The sequence below is a fragment of the Rutidosis leptorrhynchoides genome, chromosome 10, assembly GCF_046630445.1.
Source record: "Rutidosis leptorrhynchoides isolate AG116_Rl617_1_P2 chromosome 10, CSIRO_AGI_Rlap_v1, whole genome shotgun sequence".
Classification (NCBI taxonomy): Eukaryota; Viridiplantae; Streptophyta; class Magnoliopsida; order Asterales; family Asteraceae; genus Rutidosis; species Rutidosis leptorrhynchoides.
Window position 1 is genome coordinate 347,636,706 of NC_092342.1, and position 18,622 is coordinate 347,655,327.

At 32.0% G+C, this 18,622-nt stretch overlaps 1 protein-coding gene and 1 long non-coding RNA gene across 2 annotated transcripts in view; both read right to left on the minus strand.

Annotated features, from left to right (window-relative positions):
- Positions 1–2,161: 2,161 nt before the first annotated feature.
- On the minus strand, positions 2,162–8,134 carry LOC139871461 (uncharacterized). Its single transcript, XM_071859172.1, has 7 exons — positions 7,676–8,134; positions 6,740–7,352; positions 5,758–6,644; positions 5,660–5,711; positions 4,286–4,812; positions 3,830–3,962; positions 2,162–2,775 (listed from the first exon to the last, which is right to left on the minus strand). The coding sequence occupies exons 2-7, from the start codon at positions 7,347–7,349 to the stop codon at positions 2,162–2,164; spliced, it is 2,823 nt and encodes a 940-aa protein (XP_071715273.1). The 5' UTR covers positions 7,350–7,352; positions 7,676–8,134.
- Positions 8,135–16,161: 8,027 nt separating this feature from the next.
- Positions 16,162–18,622, minus strand: part of LOC139869973 (uncharacterized) — a 43,547-nt gene continuing 41,086 nt past the window's right edge. Inside the window, exons 3-5 of the long non-coding RNA XR_011766508.1 lie at positions 16,841–16,928; positions 16,498–16,553; positions 16,162–16,270 (exon numbers count right to left, since the gene is read on the minus strand). This is a non-coding gene — a long non-coding RNA (uncharacterized lncRNA). The remainder of the gene's footprint in view (positions 16,271–16,497; positions 16,554–16,840; positions 16,929–18,622) is intronic.

Here is an 18,622-nt window from a genome sequence, read left to right on the forward strand (position 1 = left end):
CACAGTGAGGTTTTGACCTCTATATGATACGTTTTGATAAAATATTGCATTCATTAAAATACGTGACTTTCTAAACATAGAAAGTCATAATCATGTGGGCGAGTGCTTAGGTATAAACAAAACCCCAAAATACATAAGTCTTTAATTTACAGGTTGACATCACAGTCCAATTATTTATTACACAACGTAGTTTTATTTAGAATGCAATAAACTTTATACAAAGCATGAGAGACTCCATGCACACAACAAGCACATCACAGCGGAAGCAGTCTAAGGACCTGAGAATAAAACATGCTAAAAAGTCAACACGAATGTTGGTGAGTTATAGGTTTAATTGCTCGAGTCATAAGTATATAAAGATAGACCACAAGATTTCATCAAAAGTTTATCAATAGATTCTACGTAACAGAGCACCTTGGTAACTAAACTTTAACGTTATAATGATAATTACCCCATTCGTTTTAATACACGCAAACCAACGTGTCATAAACTCAAATAACATACGTCCGTTAAAAGGCTAGCGCTCTAGCTCGGACGGGGATGTCAAGCCCTAAGGATCCATATACAATTATTTGAGCCCGCCAGTCCATATCCTATGTACTGGCAGCTACTAGTTACCAAAGCTAAGGGATTTTCGGTTTAACTCAGTGTAGAATTTAGTATGTACTTGTGTCTTATTGCGTTTAAAATAAATTGTATGTATTCTCAGCCTAAAAATATTTAAAGTATTTAAAAAGGGATCTATAAACTCACGGTTCAATATTGAGATTCAATATTGTAGGCAAATTGCGTAGACGTAATGATGGTAGACGACTGTATGGTTGACCTTGGATTCAAGAACAATACCCCGAACAATACTCAATATTTCCTTAGCTTAAAAAGGTTTGAAACCCGAATTAAAATACCCTCAAATATACCTTATTATTATTAAACTTAAATTAAAATTTTAATTATAATTATAAATATAAACTTAGAACACGGAAAAAGAGAAAAGAAAGATGGTGTATAAAAATTCGTCGAGCAAACTGCCTTTTTATAGGCATATTTCCAAAAATTGTAGCCCATGCGATCGCATGGGTTTTCAGTGCTTTTGTCATGCGATCGCATGGCAGCCCGATCCGCTTTTGTTTGCTAGTTCGTCGACATAAAAATACTGTAGCAATAGTGTTACTTTAGCAAATAGTGTTTTACTGTAGCAAATAGTGTTTTACTGTAGCAAAGTCGTTTTCACTGTAGCAAATAGTGTTTTACTGAAGCAAAGTCGTTTTTCACTGTAGCAAATAGTGTTTTACTGTAGCAAATAGTGTTTTACTTGTACATCTTATAATATATATATACATACATATAATTGTTCGTGAATCATCGAGAGTAGTCAAAGGTAATTGAATATATGAAACAATACTAAAATTTTGAGACTCAATCTAACAGACTTTGTTTAATGTGTCAAACTAATAAATCGTATAGAGAATTGGTTTAAATAAGTCGAAATTTTTCGGGTCATTACAAGCTGATAGGACGATAATCACCAAGACTCATCGGATCGGTCTTTTTTGGAATGAAAGTTATGAAGGATGCATTGCAGCCCCTTGAAAATTCCCCCTTCTCCCAAAACCATTGAATAGCCGCCATTAAACAGGGCTTAATAATCTACCAGAATTTTTTGAAGAAAAGCATGTTAAAACCATCCGGGCCCGGTGCTTTTGAGCTGCCGTAATCGTGTATAGCATCGAAAATTTCTTTCTCATTGAAGGGTGCTTCAAGGCCTGCAGATTTCTCCTGATCTAAAGATGGATAGTGTAGCTCCTCCAAGCTAGGCCTCTCAAACGTGTTGTTTTCAAAAATACTCGAAAAATGCTTAAAAACAGCTTCTTTTATCACTTGAGGATCCTCCACCCAAATCCCATTTACCGAAATGCCCCGAATATTATTTTTCACATACCTATGACGAAGCAAAGAGTGGAAGAATTTGGTGTTATCACCGCCTTCTTGAATCCATTTAACACGATATTTTTGTCTTAACATATTCGTTTTTGCCTTTTCTTTTTCAAACCATTTTTTTCTCGCATCCACCCACTTTTCTCTATCACTGTCCGAGAGAGGAGCATACTCAGCCATATGTTCAAGGTTAGTAGCAATCGACTTAAAAGTTTCAATATCACCATCAATATTCCCCGAACATGTTATTACATTTGTCTTTTAGCAGCAACTTCAACCTCTTTAATTTATTCCTAAAAACACAGTCACTTCTGGAGCCTACAGAAATCTCTTCGTCCCACGAGGCCTTAAAAAGGTCTTCAATACCATCAATTTTTAACCATTCATCGAAGACTCGTGTAGGCTTAGGCCCGAAATTTTTCTCTAAGTCCTTCAAAACAATAGGACAGTGATCGGATAAACTTCGCTCCAAGGCTGTGACGGATAGGTTGCTCCACATCAGGTTGAAATTATCGTTGACCAGAAATCTATCGAGTTTGCTGAACTTTAACCCATCCTCACTGACACGAGTGAATTTCCTGCCTCCCATTGGAAGGTCAATCAAGCTGTTACCTACAATGAACTCATTAAACTTTCGAGCTCTGCTTGCTATGAATTCACAGTTTAACCTCTCGTCTTGATTCCGGACTTCATTAAAATCACCACAGACTACACATGCTTCATCCTCATATTTTTGCAGATAGGACGACAGTGAATCCCACATTCGAGCCTTATCCGGGTCATTATGAGGCCCGTATACATTAATGATAGTGCAAGGCTTCCCATTGCATACCCAAATACCTCGCACACCAATGAAGAAATCACAAATAATTGAATCAATAGCGTTAAAGAGTGATGAGTAGCGGCGGTCGTGTGCTTTATTTGGAGATACAGGAACAACGTTATTTTTCAACCCCCGATGAGGAAAGATTCGCTTTTTGACTCTATTTGTGTTACTTCGTTTTTATGGTATAATAGTAGATGCAAATGTAATGTTTCATGGAACTCGTGGCTAATTAAGCCATTGTAATTGTTGGCCTTTCCTAGCTCCTTGCTAGGGGGTGTTTTTTAATAAAGTTAAACTGTTAAAAAAAAATTGAGTTTGTAGTTAATTAATCCAATAATTTGGACTAGACTGTCAAATGGCATTATACTAGCATTATTGGGCCTTTCGAACACTACTAGAAGAATATAGCCCATTAACAATTGTCACTGTACAAAATCCTCACTCACTTTTCCCTCTGTAACCTCAGTATCACTGTCAATAATAACATTTACGATTTACTACTCTTTATAAAATAGTTGCATTTTGCAAGTGACCCCATAAACATAACCAACATAGATACTTGATCATGTGTAGTTCATGCTTTACGTATTGGTTTCTCTCATAATATTTTTTTTACAAAAAAGTAGATAATTATCCCTATTACTATTTTACAAAGTTACTACTGCTACCTGTGAGATTACTGTTGCGATTGTCCTGAATTGTCTTTCTCAATCTTTTTAGTTTTTCTTTTTTAACAACTGACTACAAGCTTCACTTCATCTTTGTTAAACGAAAACGAAGTTTATAGTCCTTGCCAAATTTGAAAAGTCATCTTTCATTGACTTACTACTACAAATACAAAGAACCTTAATTTTTTTTATAGGTATAATAAATATAATAATCAAGAAAAGATTTTTGTAAGACAGTTTAATCAAGAAAGTTGACTTACTACTATAAAAGATTTTTGCAAGAGGTCTCAGGTTCGAATCCCGTTTGGGACGAATATTTAGTGGTGACCAAGGAAGGGTTGAAAACGGCCAGGGAGTAATCCTGCTAGACTGCGTACATTAGAGTATGAGGTCGGATTACTCGCCCTCCCAGCTAGCCCAAACAGGGAAAACCTTCTACCTAGTTTAATCAAGAAAGATGCAACTTCATGCAATGGATTCTGCATCTCATGCTCTTGATCTTTATAATCATGTTGTTGACTCCACTTCCATTGCTGCAACATATCAAGAAGGTATCTTTTTTGCTTAATAAAGTTACATTTATTAATTTATTTATTTGTACTTAACTTTGTAAATAACATGTGGGATTTTGATGAAATTACAAGAGTTTGACATTATTTATGATGGCAAATGGCAAAGTATTACAATGTACAATGTTTATACTATTAATTATCAACTAAACTCTTTATATATCTACTAGAATTTAGTAGCAGATTCACGATTTCGTATCGTATCATGCTACAAAACACTATTAAATAGCTATCATTCAAACGTGCAGGTGCATATCCTTTTTTTTACACAAATCGGCACTGCTTACAAGTTCCATAAGCATATCATCAATTAATTTACTCAAAACCATCTTCTCCAAATCAAGCACAACTTCCTCAACTTCATTTATAGTACAACCGTCTTTCCAACCACCATTAATTGTACTCGAATATATATCTCTTTCCATAATTTTAAATAATGTATCTGCATTAGAACTCTCCTTTGAATACATACTGTAACTTTTTAAACTTTCAATTCCTTTAACAATTTCCCCCAATGTTTGATCCTCAAAATTGCAAATTCTTGATTGTAGCATGGATCCTAATGGATTTTGCCTTTGGTTTTCAAGATCCAAAAACTCATCTACACAATCCTGATAAAGCAGTTGTTCAGAATCTTGAAAATTGGTTACACTTTGCAAGATTCTAGCTTTTTGTTCATTGATGGCAAAAACATCAGTTTTTACTCCATTATTAATGGTTTCAGAGACACTCGTGCTCGAAACAGCATCAATAGCACAATCCGAATCTTCTTCAAAAGCTTTGCAGAGAGAGGGTTGACTCACGTTGTCAACTTCTGTATAGAACGGAGATCAAACCAAACCAATTAAATAACTAATTTTTTTTTTTTTTTTTTTTTTTTTTTGTTTAGGAGAGAAAGCATCATACATATGGTTTTACACATAACCTATGAACACTTAAGTTGCAGGGTATTCCATAAAATGGCAACTAACTTCTAAAATTTCACCAATGTGCCACATTGTAACATACAGTATGTTCAAACTTACTGACTAATATACCACATCATCATTATGACATGGTAACATGAATTTACTACCTTAACTAAAAAATATAAAAATTTGAGTACTTTATGGTTGACCCAAAAGTCAACCACCTTAAAATTCAACACATTTTTGTTACTACAAGCGTCGATTTATTGGCGACTTGACTGATTCTTAGAGCCTAAAGTAAATTTCATGCAGGATTTAAAACCCATGGAAATTTGATTTAACCATTTTCATGGCGTCTCAATTTTATTTTATTTTTTTAATAACTTTTTCCTACTTATTGGCCGGAGGTCCACTCTGAAGCAATCTCTCTATCCGTCGAATAGAGAGAGGGATGACTTTCTCTACTTTTGAGAGTGTTTTCACTCTGAGTGGAGAAATGACTTGTCTTTATTCTCGGATAGGGGAAGGATTGTCTACATCTCACCTTCCCCATACACCAGGTATTGGGTTTTGTTGTTGTTGTTGTTGTTGTTTTTGTTACTACAAAATAAATGAATATGTGATGTTTAATGCTTATCGTATGTATCTGATTTGGGTGACCCAAAAGTCTACCACTTTAAATTTAACACCTTTTTGTTACTACAAAATAAATAAAATATGATGTTTTATGCTTATCTTATGTATCTGATTTACCTTTAAATGTAACTTCAAAATCCTGAGTTTTGTTCTGATTAGGTGAACTGATCTGCAAAGCTTCATGAAGCTGCAATGAAATATATAAATGTTAGAACCAAACGTATTTTCGACATCTCAACTGTAACATCTAATTTCAAAAAACTCACTTCGGTAGGTTTTTCAATCTTTGGATTCTTCTTGTAGTTACTTGACTTGTTGGTAGACGAAACTGTAGAAGATGTTCGTTTTGTAATTGAATCCGAAAGAACATTTCTTTTTTGCTTCAAAGAATCATTTTGTGAAACTAAAGTTGCCGATTTTGCATTCTCTACTGGTTTCTTCTTAACACGTGGCGCAATCTTTTGAACCTTATCTACTTTTTTCTCCATTTCATGCTTTCTTTGTGGCTTTGCAACAACAGGAACTGAAACTTTTTGGTTATTAGAAGGCGATTTCATTTTTCCTCTAATCTTGACAGGTACATCTCCGGATTTTGCCTTTTCTTGATGAAGCTTTCGAATTGGATTGTCATACACTTTAAATTTTTGATTATCAGAACCTAAACGATGAGGTTTGATTAAAACAATTGGCGGTGAATCATCTCTATAACTTTTGCTAGTTTGTTTACTTTCACGCTTGTTGCTTCTAAAAAGTCCTTTATATTGCATCATTTCAATGATTTCATCTAATGACATATGTTCTCGGTTCACCTTTTGAACGGAAAAATGTGGTTTCTTTGCGTTTGGCAAGTCAACGTCAAATGCAGGCCTTATCTTGCTAGTGATATCCAACTGTTTTCGGGGACTAGAAGGAATCGATTTTGAAGGAAACTCATCCAAACCCATAAGTTTTGCAATCAAGTTTGACCCTTTTGACTTTTCCTCTGTAGCCTGAGATGAAAACGAGTCTGAAGAAGTAAATTCGTGAGTCGAATACACCATTGAAGAAGATCTGGTTGAGCTAGTTGAAGCTAAATCAGGAGACAAGTGTAATTTTCTTTTATCTGCAAAGCAAGAAAATTTATGAGTTGGAAAAAATATTTATATTTTATACATTATAATTTTTATTTATACTAAAAACTTTTAGCTTAAGCCACACCTGCTAACCCCTGTGTGTCTCTGCCTATGAAAGCACTTTCTTGATACGAAGATTTGTTTGGCAAAAGATTTTGTTTTGAAAGCCCTTCTCTAATTACATCTCTAAGCTCTGCATAACAATCTCTTGATGACCCATTTGCTAATTTTCGTTCTTTTTCATAACCCGCATCATAAAGTTGAAAACTTTCAAAACGATCAGAACCAATCCGGCTAGAAAGTTTACCGCTTGTCTTTTCTTGTTTTTTCTTCAAATTTGTAATATATGAAGTTTCTTGCAGTTTCCCAAGCATCATTAAAGATTCTTGAAGATCAAGAGCCCCTTTTAGCAAGTCTTTTGCAATATCCTTCGTTTGACCTCTATAATTAGCCCCTTTTGACCAAGAATCAATAGTTTCATTAAGCTTTTGAGCTCCATTATTCACCTCAACGAGCGACATTTTTTCTTTTTCTTTTGAGCTTTGTGGTTGTAGCTTGCTTTCGATTCTTCGAGAACTCATTTCCGTAGAATCAGTTTTGGATATTTTTATTGTTTTTCCTTCAACCACACCTCTTGGATCTTTACAGGTGACAAATGATCTATACACAACTGATCTTAAGCTTTCTTGAGGCATATTCTATTAACAATATAAATAGATTGATAAAGTCAAAAACTTTATTAAAAATTATGAAAATTCCCATATGGGTACATTTGTTGCTTATTCTATCATGTATTTTCATTACAAAAGAAGACAAATTTCAAAGAATTAGTCCGGCTTCATGCCAAACAAGACAAAGGCAAAATTAAAGAATCATCAAATCATCAATTGCCGCTATTAAGGAAACAAGAACGTAAATGCTCAAAATATATCTTTCTACATACAGTGATAGATCTAAACAATACGCCAAAAACATTTTAAAAAAAAAAATTAAGTGAAATTAAAGGTCTGATGCAAAGTACCTTTTTAAGTCGCTAATTGCAACCAGTCCGCAGATCAATAATCAACATTGGCCGAACCCAAATTCTTCACAATTATTTTAAAAGATAGATAATTAGATACACTCATATGATAAAAAAGTAACATTGAAGTCAGAGAACCGCCATTAATGAACAAAGTTAAAAATTTTCACGTGGTTTATGTTAGTTTGGTGGTGTGAATATGAAAAGTGAGCAGACTAGATCCACACAACAAGAACAAAAAGGCAGGTGAATCTTGACTTTATGTTTGTGAACCTACTTTAATCAAGTCTAGTTTCCACCATGAAAACAAAACTAAAAACAAAAACAAGGTAATCAAAGTTGTATGAAATGTTGAAATCAAGATTTCAAGACTGAACACTAGAATGAAGTAAGAAGCTAATGTAAGTGTTATCAGTTAGGTTAAACAGGTAAAGATTATAACTTTTCAGGTACCCATGAATCAAGAGGATAGTAAGAGCAAGTTTGCAGGTGAAGCAACATGTTTGATGAGAAAATTAAAGGTGATTTGAAACAAATGGGAAAAGTGTGAAGTAATATGAAAAGTTTTTATTTTCATTTTTGGGTTAGATTGGAGTAATGATACAGACATACAGTAGTAAGAGCAAGTTTCCTTTTATTGGAAGCAAAAGGGAAAATATGTTAATTGTAAATTTAATTGGTCTAATTGCAATCCAAGGAAATCTATGATTTATGTTCTCGTGGGGATCATCATGAATTCAGAGCCTTTTAATGTGTTTCCAAGAAATTGTACTTCCTTGAAAATAAACAATAATTTAATTATTAGTAAATCATGTTTTCATGTGATAAAATCATTACCGTTTGGCTCCTAGCATGTGATTAAGGACTTTGTCAAATTTGTTTAACGTAACTGTTTGAAATCTGGAGGATTAAGACGTGTACTATTTGATCAACAACCATTATTTTATATAACTAGCCGGATTGTGTCTCAGCGTTATTAAGAGAAAAAATTTCACTCCATACTTTAAATATAATTTCAATATTTAATAACAATAATATACAAATTAATGATTTATATATAACATTTCAACGACCGAGTACCATAATAATAATAATAATAATAATAATAATAATAATAATTAATAATAGTAATAATAATAATAATAAATTAGAATAAAATATATAGTACTCCGTAAATAATAAGGCATAACTCAAGTGGTCACCGAATTTCCAATGAAGCAGGAGACACAAGTTCAATTCTTGGTAACATCCAAGATTGAATTAATTGGGCTCTTGATTAGAGGGGGCGACAATGTACGCATTTCATCTTATTACGGGTGTAGTCGCTCGGAGGGCTCGTCACCGAAGGTTTTACTCGCTAGTAGAGATCCAATGTGATTGTCGCTAAATAAGTTTTCTCTGGGAACTAAAAAAAAGTTATGTTATAAGACTAGTTAAAAGTTATTTTAATATACTAATAGTGAAGGTTACTGATATTATAATAAAATATTTACTAAACAACAAATCATGATATAAGACTAGTTAAAGTTATTATAGTTATCAGTATATTAATTGTGAAGGTTACTATTCACTAATCCTACATTGTTACTTATAGTAATAGTAATAGTAATTTTGTATTTATAATTGAACAATAATATTAATATTTTTTGAACGACGATTTTTTAATATCAGTAGATCATTTATTTCAACGACCCTCATCATTCACGTAACACACACGTTCGGGCGGAAACCCGAACCCGATCTAGGGTACCCGGGAACACATCCATTCGGGTAGTGTTTCGGGTAGAGTTCCGTGAACGAATCCGGTAAAACCTCCCTATGTGGTCAATATATACCACCATTATTGATATTCAATTATTTTAAAGAAAATTATGTCATCCCTAAGGATCGAACACATGACTTCTCCTTATCCCATGACTCGAAGGACATGGGAGGAACAATAATAATAATATTGATATCAATCTTAATTTAATATTAATATAATAATAACATAATGGTGGCCATAATATCTACTGTCCGTCTCAATTTAATAATCTTGTGTTGACTTTTTTCATAACTATTGACTTTAAATACTCTCTTTGTCTTAAAAAAAAGTCATGTTTGACTGTTTGTTAGATTTAAAAATATAGTGATGAATTGTGTAATTTGCTCTTCATTTAATGTGGTTATAAAGAGTAACTAATAAATGAATGATATATTTAAAGTTAAATTTTTAAAATTAAAAGGAACATAATTAAAACTTTAATGATATTTAATGATTATTTTGAGAAAAATATAATAATTTTGAGACAAACAAAAATAGAAAGGTAAATAGTTTTTTTGGGACGGATGGAATTTATATGACTAAAATAAGTTTTATATGTGTTTTCATTTGGTATAATTTTTATCAAGTATTATATAATACAAAAAAGTTATTTACAGTTAAAGTTATGAAAAATCAACACTAGACTACTAAATTGAGATGGAGGGATATAAGTTTTCACGACACACACACACACACAGACACACACACACATAGACACACACACAAGATGAGTATTTTCCCAAAATTAACCGTTGAAGATTTGATGTTATACTTTATTTATTGAAGTTTTCTAATGACAGCCCTAAGGGCTGTCTTTAAGAGATTTAGACATGCTTATTTTGCTTGTACATAAAAGATAACTGCAAAATTCTTGGAAATAACCACCCCAAACTAACAAATTGTACTATTCCTTTATGCGTCAATTACTATTTAAAGACAGCCTTAAAGGCTCTCATTATAAAACTTCTTATTTATAAAATAGGTTGCTAACTGCTATTTCTATTTGAATCTGGTTAAAATATGTGCTAAAATTTACCCCTTCAATCTCATATATTTATTTTACCTCGACAAAAATTACACAGTTTAAGAAAAATTGACTATCAAATGTTTTTTATATTAACTTTTCAGTTTATCACTTACTTTTTATTCAATATATTTATTTTACTTACATAAAGCAAAGACATAAAAGAACTTTTATTTATTATTCTTATCTATTTATGAAAGAAAAATTAAATTTGAACAATCCAAAAATGAATAGTGAGCAGTAAATGTAGGACGGGGGGAGTAATTTAATATCATCAATGAGTTTTGCTAATGTATGCCTTTATAGCATACGTTTGAAATTTTCTTAAAAATTAGAATTCACATTTGAAACTAATTAATTCAATCTAATAATTATTATGTTCATGCACATTTAAATGTAAATTCTGATAATTAAAGCTTATCAAGTGGATATATGATAGAAAGCTCTTATAACATGTTAAGTAAATTCCATAAATGGTGCAAGTATATATTACTCGGAGTAACATAAAAAATAGAACAAAGGGATACAATTCACAGTTAATTCAATATATATATCTATATATATATATATATATATATATATATATATATATATATATATATATATATATATATATATATATATATATATATATATTGAAAGGATCAAGTTTTTAAGCACAGTAAGAACACATAAAACCTCACAGGCTGAATGCACTTGCACCTAACATATGCACATATTTTTTAGTTTGTGCTCAAATGCTGGAAAAAATTTTATTCAGTCTACTCACACAGTATGTGTACAGACGGACTTCAATCGTGCACATATGGATTTAAGTCTGTGGACAGACTGAAGATATTTTTTTTAGTCTGTAGGCACAGACCGAAAAACATGTGCATAATGTATATATATATATATATATAATCAAACTTGTTTGTCAATTAAATTAAGTAGCGAAAATGGACAGATGAGGTATTGTTTTGGCGTTCATGTTTAGTTTCATTAATATATTGACATTAAATTATAGCTTTTTTACTCCAACCAGGTTATCAGTAATCTGGGAAACTTTAATTTAAATTCACATATTGAGAGCAAAACTAAATGGGAAAAAATAATTATAATTTAAAAGAATCACAAGAGTCTTGTTGGGCTAAAACTAGTATCTTTTTTGGGGTGGAGCTTTAATGTAATTAATTTCCTCACCAATCTTTTGTTTTGTTTGCCCTACTGAAATTTATTTTAACTTACACTAGTGGGAAGAGTTGGGAAGAAGTTGAAGACTTTAAGCTCATTTTCCACACAAGCGATACGCTTTTTGCTCTCTTTTGGTTGAAGAAGTGTTACATGTCGACCGTTAGAAATACTACCCTTTGACTAACCTTGAGAGGGAGACTATCGTCCTTGAGGGACTTGTTGCTAGAGGCACCCTTAAATCCCATTTATACTCTATACCTGCTCCGGTTAATGACCTGTAAATTGACGATTTTAACGAATAAATCTACATTAAATATTACAGTCATTTACCGATGAATTAATATTTATATATTTTTAAAGCAACAGAATTTGAGTATTTTTAGTATTAAAAACACGTTTATAGTTTGATTTTTAGAACGTGTTAATTCATCACTCTTTACAATGGTGTGTTAATAGAAGTACAATCATTCTTATTAACACACCACTCCTTATAGTTTGATGGTACTTCTATTAACTCACCAGTCTTTATAGTATCAGAAACACGTTTATAGTTTGATTTTTAGGGACTAAACCCTAAATCCTAAGTCCTAACTCATAAACCCTAAACTCTAAATTGGGCTAAATCTTGAAAAAGACTTCACATACGATGGAAAAAAACACTCGAAGAATAACATTACGCATGATGCATGTTATCAGTTTTTTCTTCGAGCGTTTTCCCGCTAAAATAATAACATTTATCACAAAGTATCCTTTTTAAATGTTCATATTTTCGTGTGCTCTTAATGTTGGGGAAAAAAATCTAAAAAAAAACAAAACAAAAAAACAAAATTTTACTTCCTATTTCTTCCCAAAAAAAGTATTTCTCTCTTCATTATGACCATATATATATATATATATATATATATATATATATATATATATATATATATATATATATATATATATATATATATATATATATATATATATATACACACACACACACACGGACACAAGCGTCGATTTATTGGCGACTTGACTGATTCTTAGAGCCTAAATTAAAATTCAGACAGGATTTAAAACACGTGAAAATTTGATTTACCATTTTCATGGCGTCTCAGTTTTATTTTTTATTTTTTAAAATTCCTACTTATTGGCCGGAGGTTCACTCGAAAACAATCTCTCTATCCGTCGAATAGAGAGATGGATAATTTTCTCTACTTTTGAGAGTGTTTTCACTCCGAGTGGAGAAATAAGTTGTCTTTATTTTCGGATAGGGAAAAGATTGTTTGCATCTCACCTCCTTCATACACCACTTATGTGGTATTAGGTTTTGTTGTTGTTGTTGTTGTTCTACAGACATACATATTATAAAGTTAAAAAGCTTTCGTTGACTAGTTTGTAACTTGTAATATAATACTTATAATAATAATAATAATAATATCAATTAAAGACTAAAAATGTTTATAATTATCCATATAATCTTATTCTAATCTATTAGCTATATACTCTAATAATTTCAGTATATCCTTTTGTAATGTTTGTAAGCATCAATATGAATTAAAAAATCATTAAAATAAAAATAACATATATATAATCTATTCTATAAAGAACTTTGCGAGCATAGTCCAACTGTTTTTCCCATGTCCTTTGAGTCATGGGATATGGAGATGTCATGAATTCGATTCTTAGGGATGACATGAGTTTCTTTAAATCAATTGAACACCAAAAATTGTGGTATATATTGACCCTATAAGGAGGTTTTACTGGATTCGTTCATGGACCTCTACCCGGAACACTGCCTGAATGGATCTGTTCCCGGGTACCGTCGATCAGGTTCGGATTTTCGCCCGAACATGTTTGTTACGAGCAAAAATATGAGAGTAGTTGAAATAAATAATCTACTGATGCTAAAAAATCGTTGTTCAGAAGAAAAAAAATCTATTCTATAAAATATATATTTACCAGCGAAAAATAAATCATTTAGATTTTATTATGGGGCATAAGCCGGTGATAATGTGGTTTGGTTAAGCTAGAGTAAATAGTATTGTGGGCTCATTAGTCTTCTAAAAAAATAGTAGTACGTATTTGGATACTTCACTTTTTTAATACTCTCTAGTAAATAGGGATGACATCGGGTCGGGTTTGGACCGGGTATATGTAGTTCCAGTCCCAAATCCGATTAAGAAACTATGTCCCAAACCCGGTCCCAAATCCGGCGGGTTCTCATTTACTTACTAACTATCGGGTTTCGAGTTTCCCCGCGGGTATTCCGGTCCCCATTTATTTAATAGCTATCGGATAAATCGGTTTCTCCACGAGTATCCGAGTCTATATGTATATGCTTTCGAATAGAAATAATCATTATTTATTCAATATAAATTATATATTGTACAAATAAATGTACAATTTACATGTAGCACGTAAAGGGTGAACCAATAAAACCTAACATGGAGGCTTCAACAAAACCCATAGAACATGCATGTTTCATTGCTACAGCAAAATTTGCTACATAAACATTCGACACTGTTACCATTTATAATAATAAATATAGATATATTACAAAATGATATATATATATATATATATATATATATATATATATATATATATATATATGTGTGTGTGTGTGTGTGTGTGTGTGTGTGTGTGTGTGCGCGCGCGCACTTTTTTTGAGCCCGTGCGATGCACGGTGGATATAATATAATTGATTATAAATGAATTTTTATTAAATTAGTATCAACAAATGATATAATTTTTTTTAATCACCAAATAAATTTATTAAAATTGTCGAACAAATATATTTTGTAAATTGTTCGATTATTCTATGATTAATGATTATAGCTAACTTCATTAATTGGAGCAACAGTTGGTAGTTGTTTTTAAAAATGTTGATGCAAACATTTAGAAGTTATGATATGTAATTAGTAGTTGATGGATCTCATAAAAATGAAATATAGTTCTAGTTTTTAACAAAAATAACATTAAACATACATTATAGTTAATAGATGTCATAAAAATGAAACATAGTTCTAATTTTTTAACAAATATAACATTAAACATAGTTCTAAACTTAAATCTATAAGTGTTGCAACACTTCTTTGAATACAACATTTTTGATTGTGTTGGATATTTGATTATCCTTGTCTAGAATTAATATCTTTATTCTTTGCCGATTGGTTACTCGAGAAAGTGCAACGTATAGTTGTCCATGCGTTGCACGTTGGATTTAATATTATTTCAAAGATTGCGTACGTATAATATTAATAACATAACATTAAAACATATATTATGTTTCATATATCTGATACGAATCAAACATATTTAAAAAATAGATTATACTTGATGGATCTCACAATAATGAAACATACTTTAAATATTAAAAAAAATAACATTAAACATACAATATAGTTGATAGATATCATACAAATAAAAATTATTTAAAACATATTCTAAACTTAAGTCTATAAATGTTGCAAGATTTCTTTGTATACAATATTTCTTTGAGCTCGTGCGTTGCACAGATGTGTAAAAAACTATGCCATAAAAGGGATTTGCAGTTTATATTGGTATGTAAATAGCGATACTAAAAAATAAGAAAAGTAAAAGAATTATTTAAGAACTCGTGGTGTTGATAAAATTTAAAAATTCATTTGAGTTTAAAAGCCCGTGGTCAGGCCACATTATAACAGGAAAACTAGAATAATTCTTTAGAAAAGTATAAGAATTATTTAACATGAAATAGCTAGATTTTTTTAGCCCCTGCGATGCACGGCGGATATAATATAACTGATTATAAATAATTTTTTATTAAATTAGTATCAACAAATGAGAACAATACAATTAGAAGAAAATATAGTTTATCTATTTTTGAATTGCATATTAATGTATATATAAAAAGTAGATCAAAGTACGATTATATTAGGGTTATAAACGACTTTATCGTGACAATACTTAACTCCACATAGCTAGAATAACATTCTACCCTCAAAAAAATTCAAGTAATTTGTCATTTGACACTTGCAAAGAAGAATTAACAATCAAAAATAATCTTTTGTTGATCACGTAAATCTTATTTAGGTAACAACGATAGTATGTTGATTAATTCTTACAATAGTCTCGAGAAATTCACCTAAGTTTGACGTATTCAAGAATCATGTAAAACTTGGTTTTTCTTGCCAAGAACTGCATCGGAAAAACTCTAATATTAATTCATATTACCTTAAAAATTAAAGAATACAACTAAGTAATTATAAGCGACACACGTTTTTTATCATGTGAAAACGACGTGGCCAGTGCATCCAACTTTACATGATTAAATTGTTAAACTAAAATTAGAGTTAGCTTTAACTTCTAACTATTATGACCTCTGTGACAGGTCATATGACCCAGTTATCATAAGTTAGATTTGACAATAGATGAAAAATTAGTTTAAAATGATCAAAGACGATCATATGACATTCATAACCAAAAATTCAATCCCAAACTAATAAGATTGAGAATGTATAATATTAACAACATAACATTAAAACATAGTTCATATATCTCACCGTATATCATATGAGTCCAATACCAAACACTCCAATAGTCATCCCATTCGAAGGAACCATTCATTCTACAAAAGGTTTTTGAAAGGTGATCAGTGCAGAAATCATAACCTATAAAGTTATTGAAAGGCAAACAAAGATGAATAATAATATAATATATTGAACACAAAAGAAACTAAAACAAAGATAATAACAATTTTAGATGGAACACAATTAGAATTAGAATAAAGATTAAATGCAAGCTAAATAGATTGTGAATGCTACATCTAATCTAAGACAGTAGTGGGTAACTTACATTCCAATATCTAAGCAACGCACACCTCAAAATAGATGTTCAATATACAAAGCTACCTACATACACAACATTCAAACAAAAATAATTAGTTCATGATTTCCATACAAAGTTATGATGTAGATATGCGCACCAACAAATTCAAAACTGAACTCACATGAATAATTTTCACTTACAAAGCCACCTTGGTTTTTAAGCATACTATTTGAGAAATATACAAAGATCATTTTATTTTTTATTTCACTCATGTACTCCCAGGAAAGATTTATTTACCCTCGCATTAACATGGATATAATATAATATATTTACGTGATATTGAGATATTGAGCACCACAAAATATGTTACCTGATGTGCATCTTCGTAACCGATGAACTTGAAGTCAGGATACTTGTTGATTCTTTACATGTCATTGAGGCAGTGTCAAAACAATATGCTGGTGAATAATCCGCGCAAGTGAAACTTGTAGACCAAATGACGTATTTACAACTATCAAACTACAGCAAATGAACCTATAATTTACCAAATGTACTGTATAACCCTAATCTTCATTGTACAGCAGTATAAATAGAGTACATAAAGTGTGGGAATGATTGTACAGTTGAACAGAAGTCAGAAGCTGAGCTGGGCTTAGTGCGCTCAGCGCACACCTAAGAGTGCGCGTGGCGCACTCTCTACTGTAGCCGAATTCAGCTCTTTTATTCAGATATTTTGATGGGTATTTTGGTAATTTCACCTGTGGACGAGTTAAAGGCCAGTAGGTCAGTTTGTGGAGTATCATTCACTCCATTTTCAACAACCTTATCTTCTTCACTTTAATTTGAGAGAGAGAGTGTGATTTCTTGAGTGAGAAAGCTTAAATCCAATAGGAAGAAGTTGTTCGCGGGCCAAAGTGCGGGTATTAAAGTCGTTCATCTACTCACTAGCAACGTCGTGGTTGTAGTGGTAAGCTTTAATCTTGATTTCCTTACTTTGATTTTGTGTAGGGTTAGGGTTTGGGTAAATGAAGAACATAAAACCCACATTTGTTGATTTTGGGTGTTTTTAGGTAAGATTGAGTATGAAGACTCAATGGTAACTAACCTAGGGTTTCAAAGTGGTAATTGATGTTTATGAGTCCTAATTGGTTAGTTAATTACTAGCACACCTAGCTAATTGGTAAATGGGTGTTAGTTGGGTTAGTGGATGACCCGAAATGGGTGTTTTGACTTTAAATGAGCCAAAGGGGTTAATGATTGACCTAGATGGGGATTATGGGTATGAATTACCTTAATTATGTTATAGTTAGTGTTGTTGGACCTTAATCACTAGCTTTTAAGTGATTTATGGTGGTCTTGACCCTTAAGGGCGGTTTTGGTGAAAATGGGGCATTTAATGCATTAAGTCATTAAATGCACATAAGTGAATTGTTAGTATTTACTCCAACTAGTTTATGTGTTGATTGAAGTACTTATTATATTAGGTACTTTGCTTTGAAGCTTGCGGAAGTATAAAACTGTCACCGAATCGTTAAGGTGAGTGGAATAATTATATATGTGCGTATATAGTGTATTTGCTTGCGGGCTTATAGTTAGTGTTATCCGGGCGTGTGGATTCACTATAGTGTTATCCGGGCGTGTGGATTCACTACTCTTTTGTGCGATGGGGACCACGTGTGCGTGAAGGGTGGTTCGGTAAGTGTAGACGTCCACCTTGGCGTTAGTTCATACTAACGGTCATTGTGCGAGTACCAACGGTCATTGTGCGAGTACCGTTCCCTTGTGTGTGTTATGGTTAACCATGGTCAATGTGTTGTAGCGTAAGCATATTATATTGTTTGAGTTATATATATGCTATCGTTGTGCTAGCTTGGGGTATGGAAGTCTATTAGCCTTGTACTCAAGATGATAAGCTAATTGTGTTGCTAGTATGTATGCGGTATGTGTGTAAGTGATTGCAAGTAGGTATATTATATATGTGTGTATGTAATTATTGCATTCAGTAAGCTTTGCTTACCCTCTCGTTGTTTATCTTTTTATAGGCTCCGGTGGAGACAAGGGTAAGGGCATTCGAGTGGATTAGAGATCCCGCTTGTTGCTTAGGGGACGCTTTTGGGATGTTATAACTTTTGGAGTTTGACCGAGATTTGGG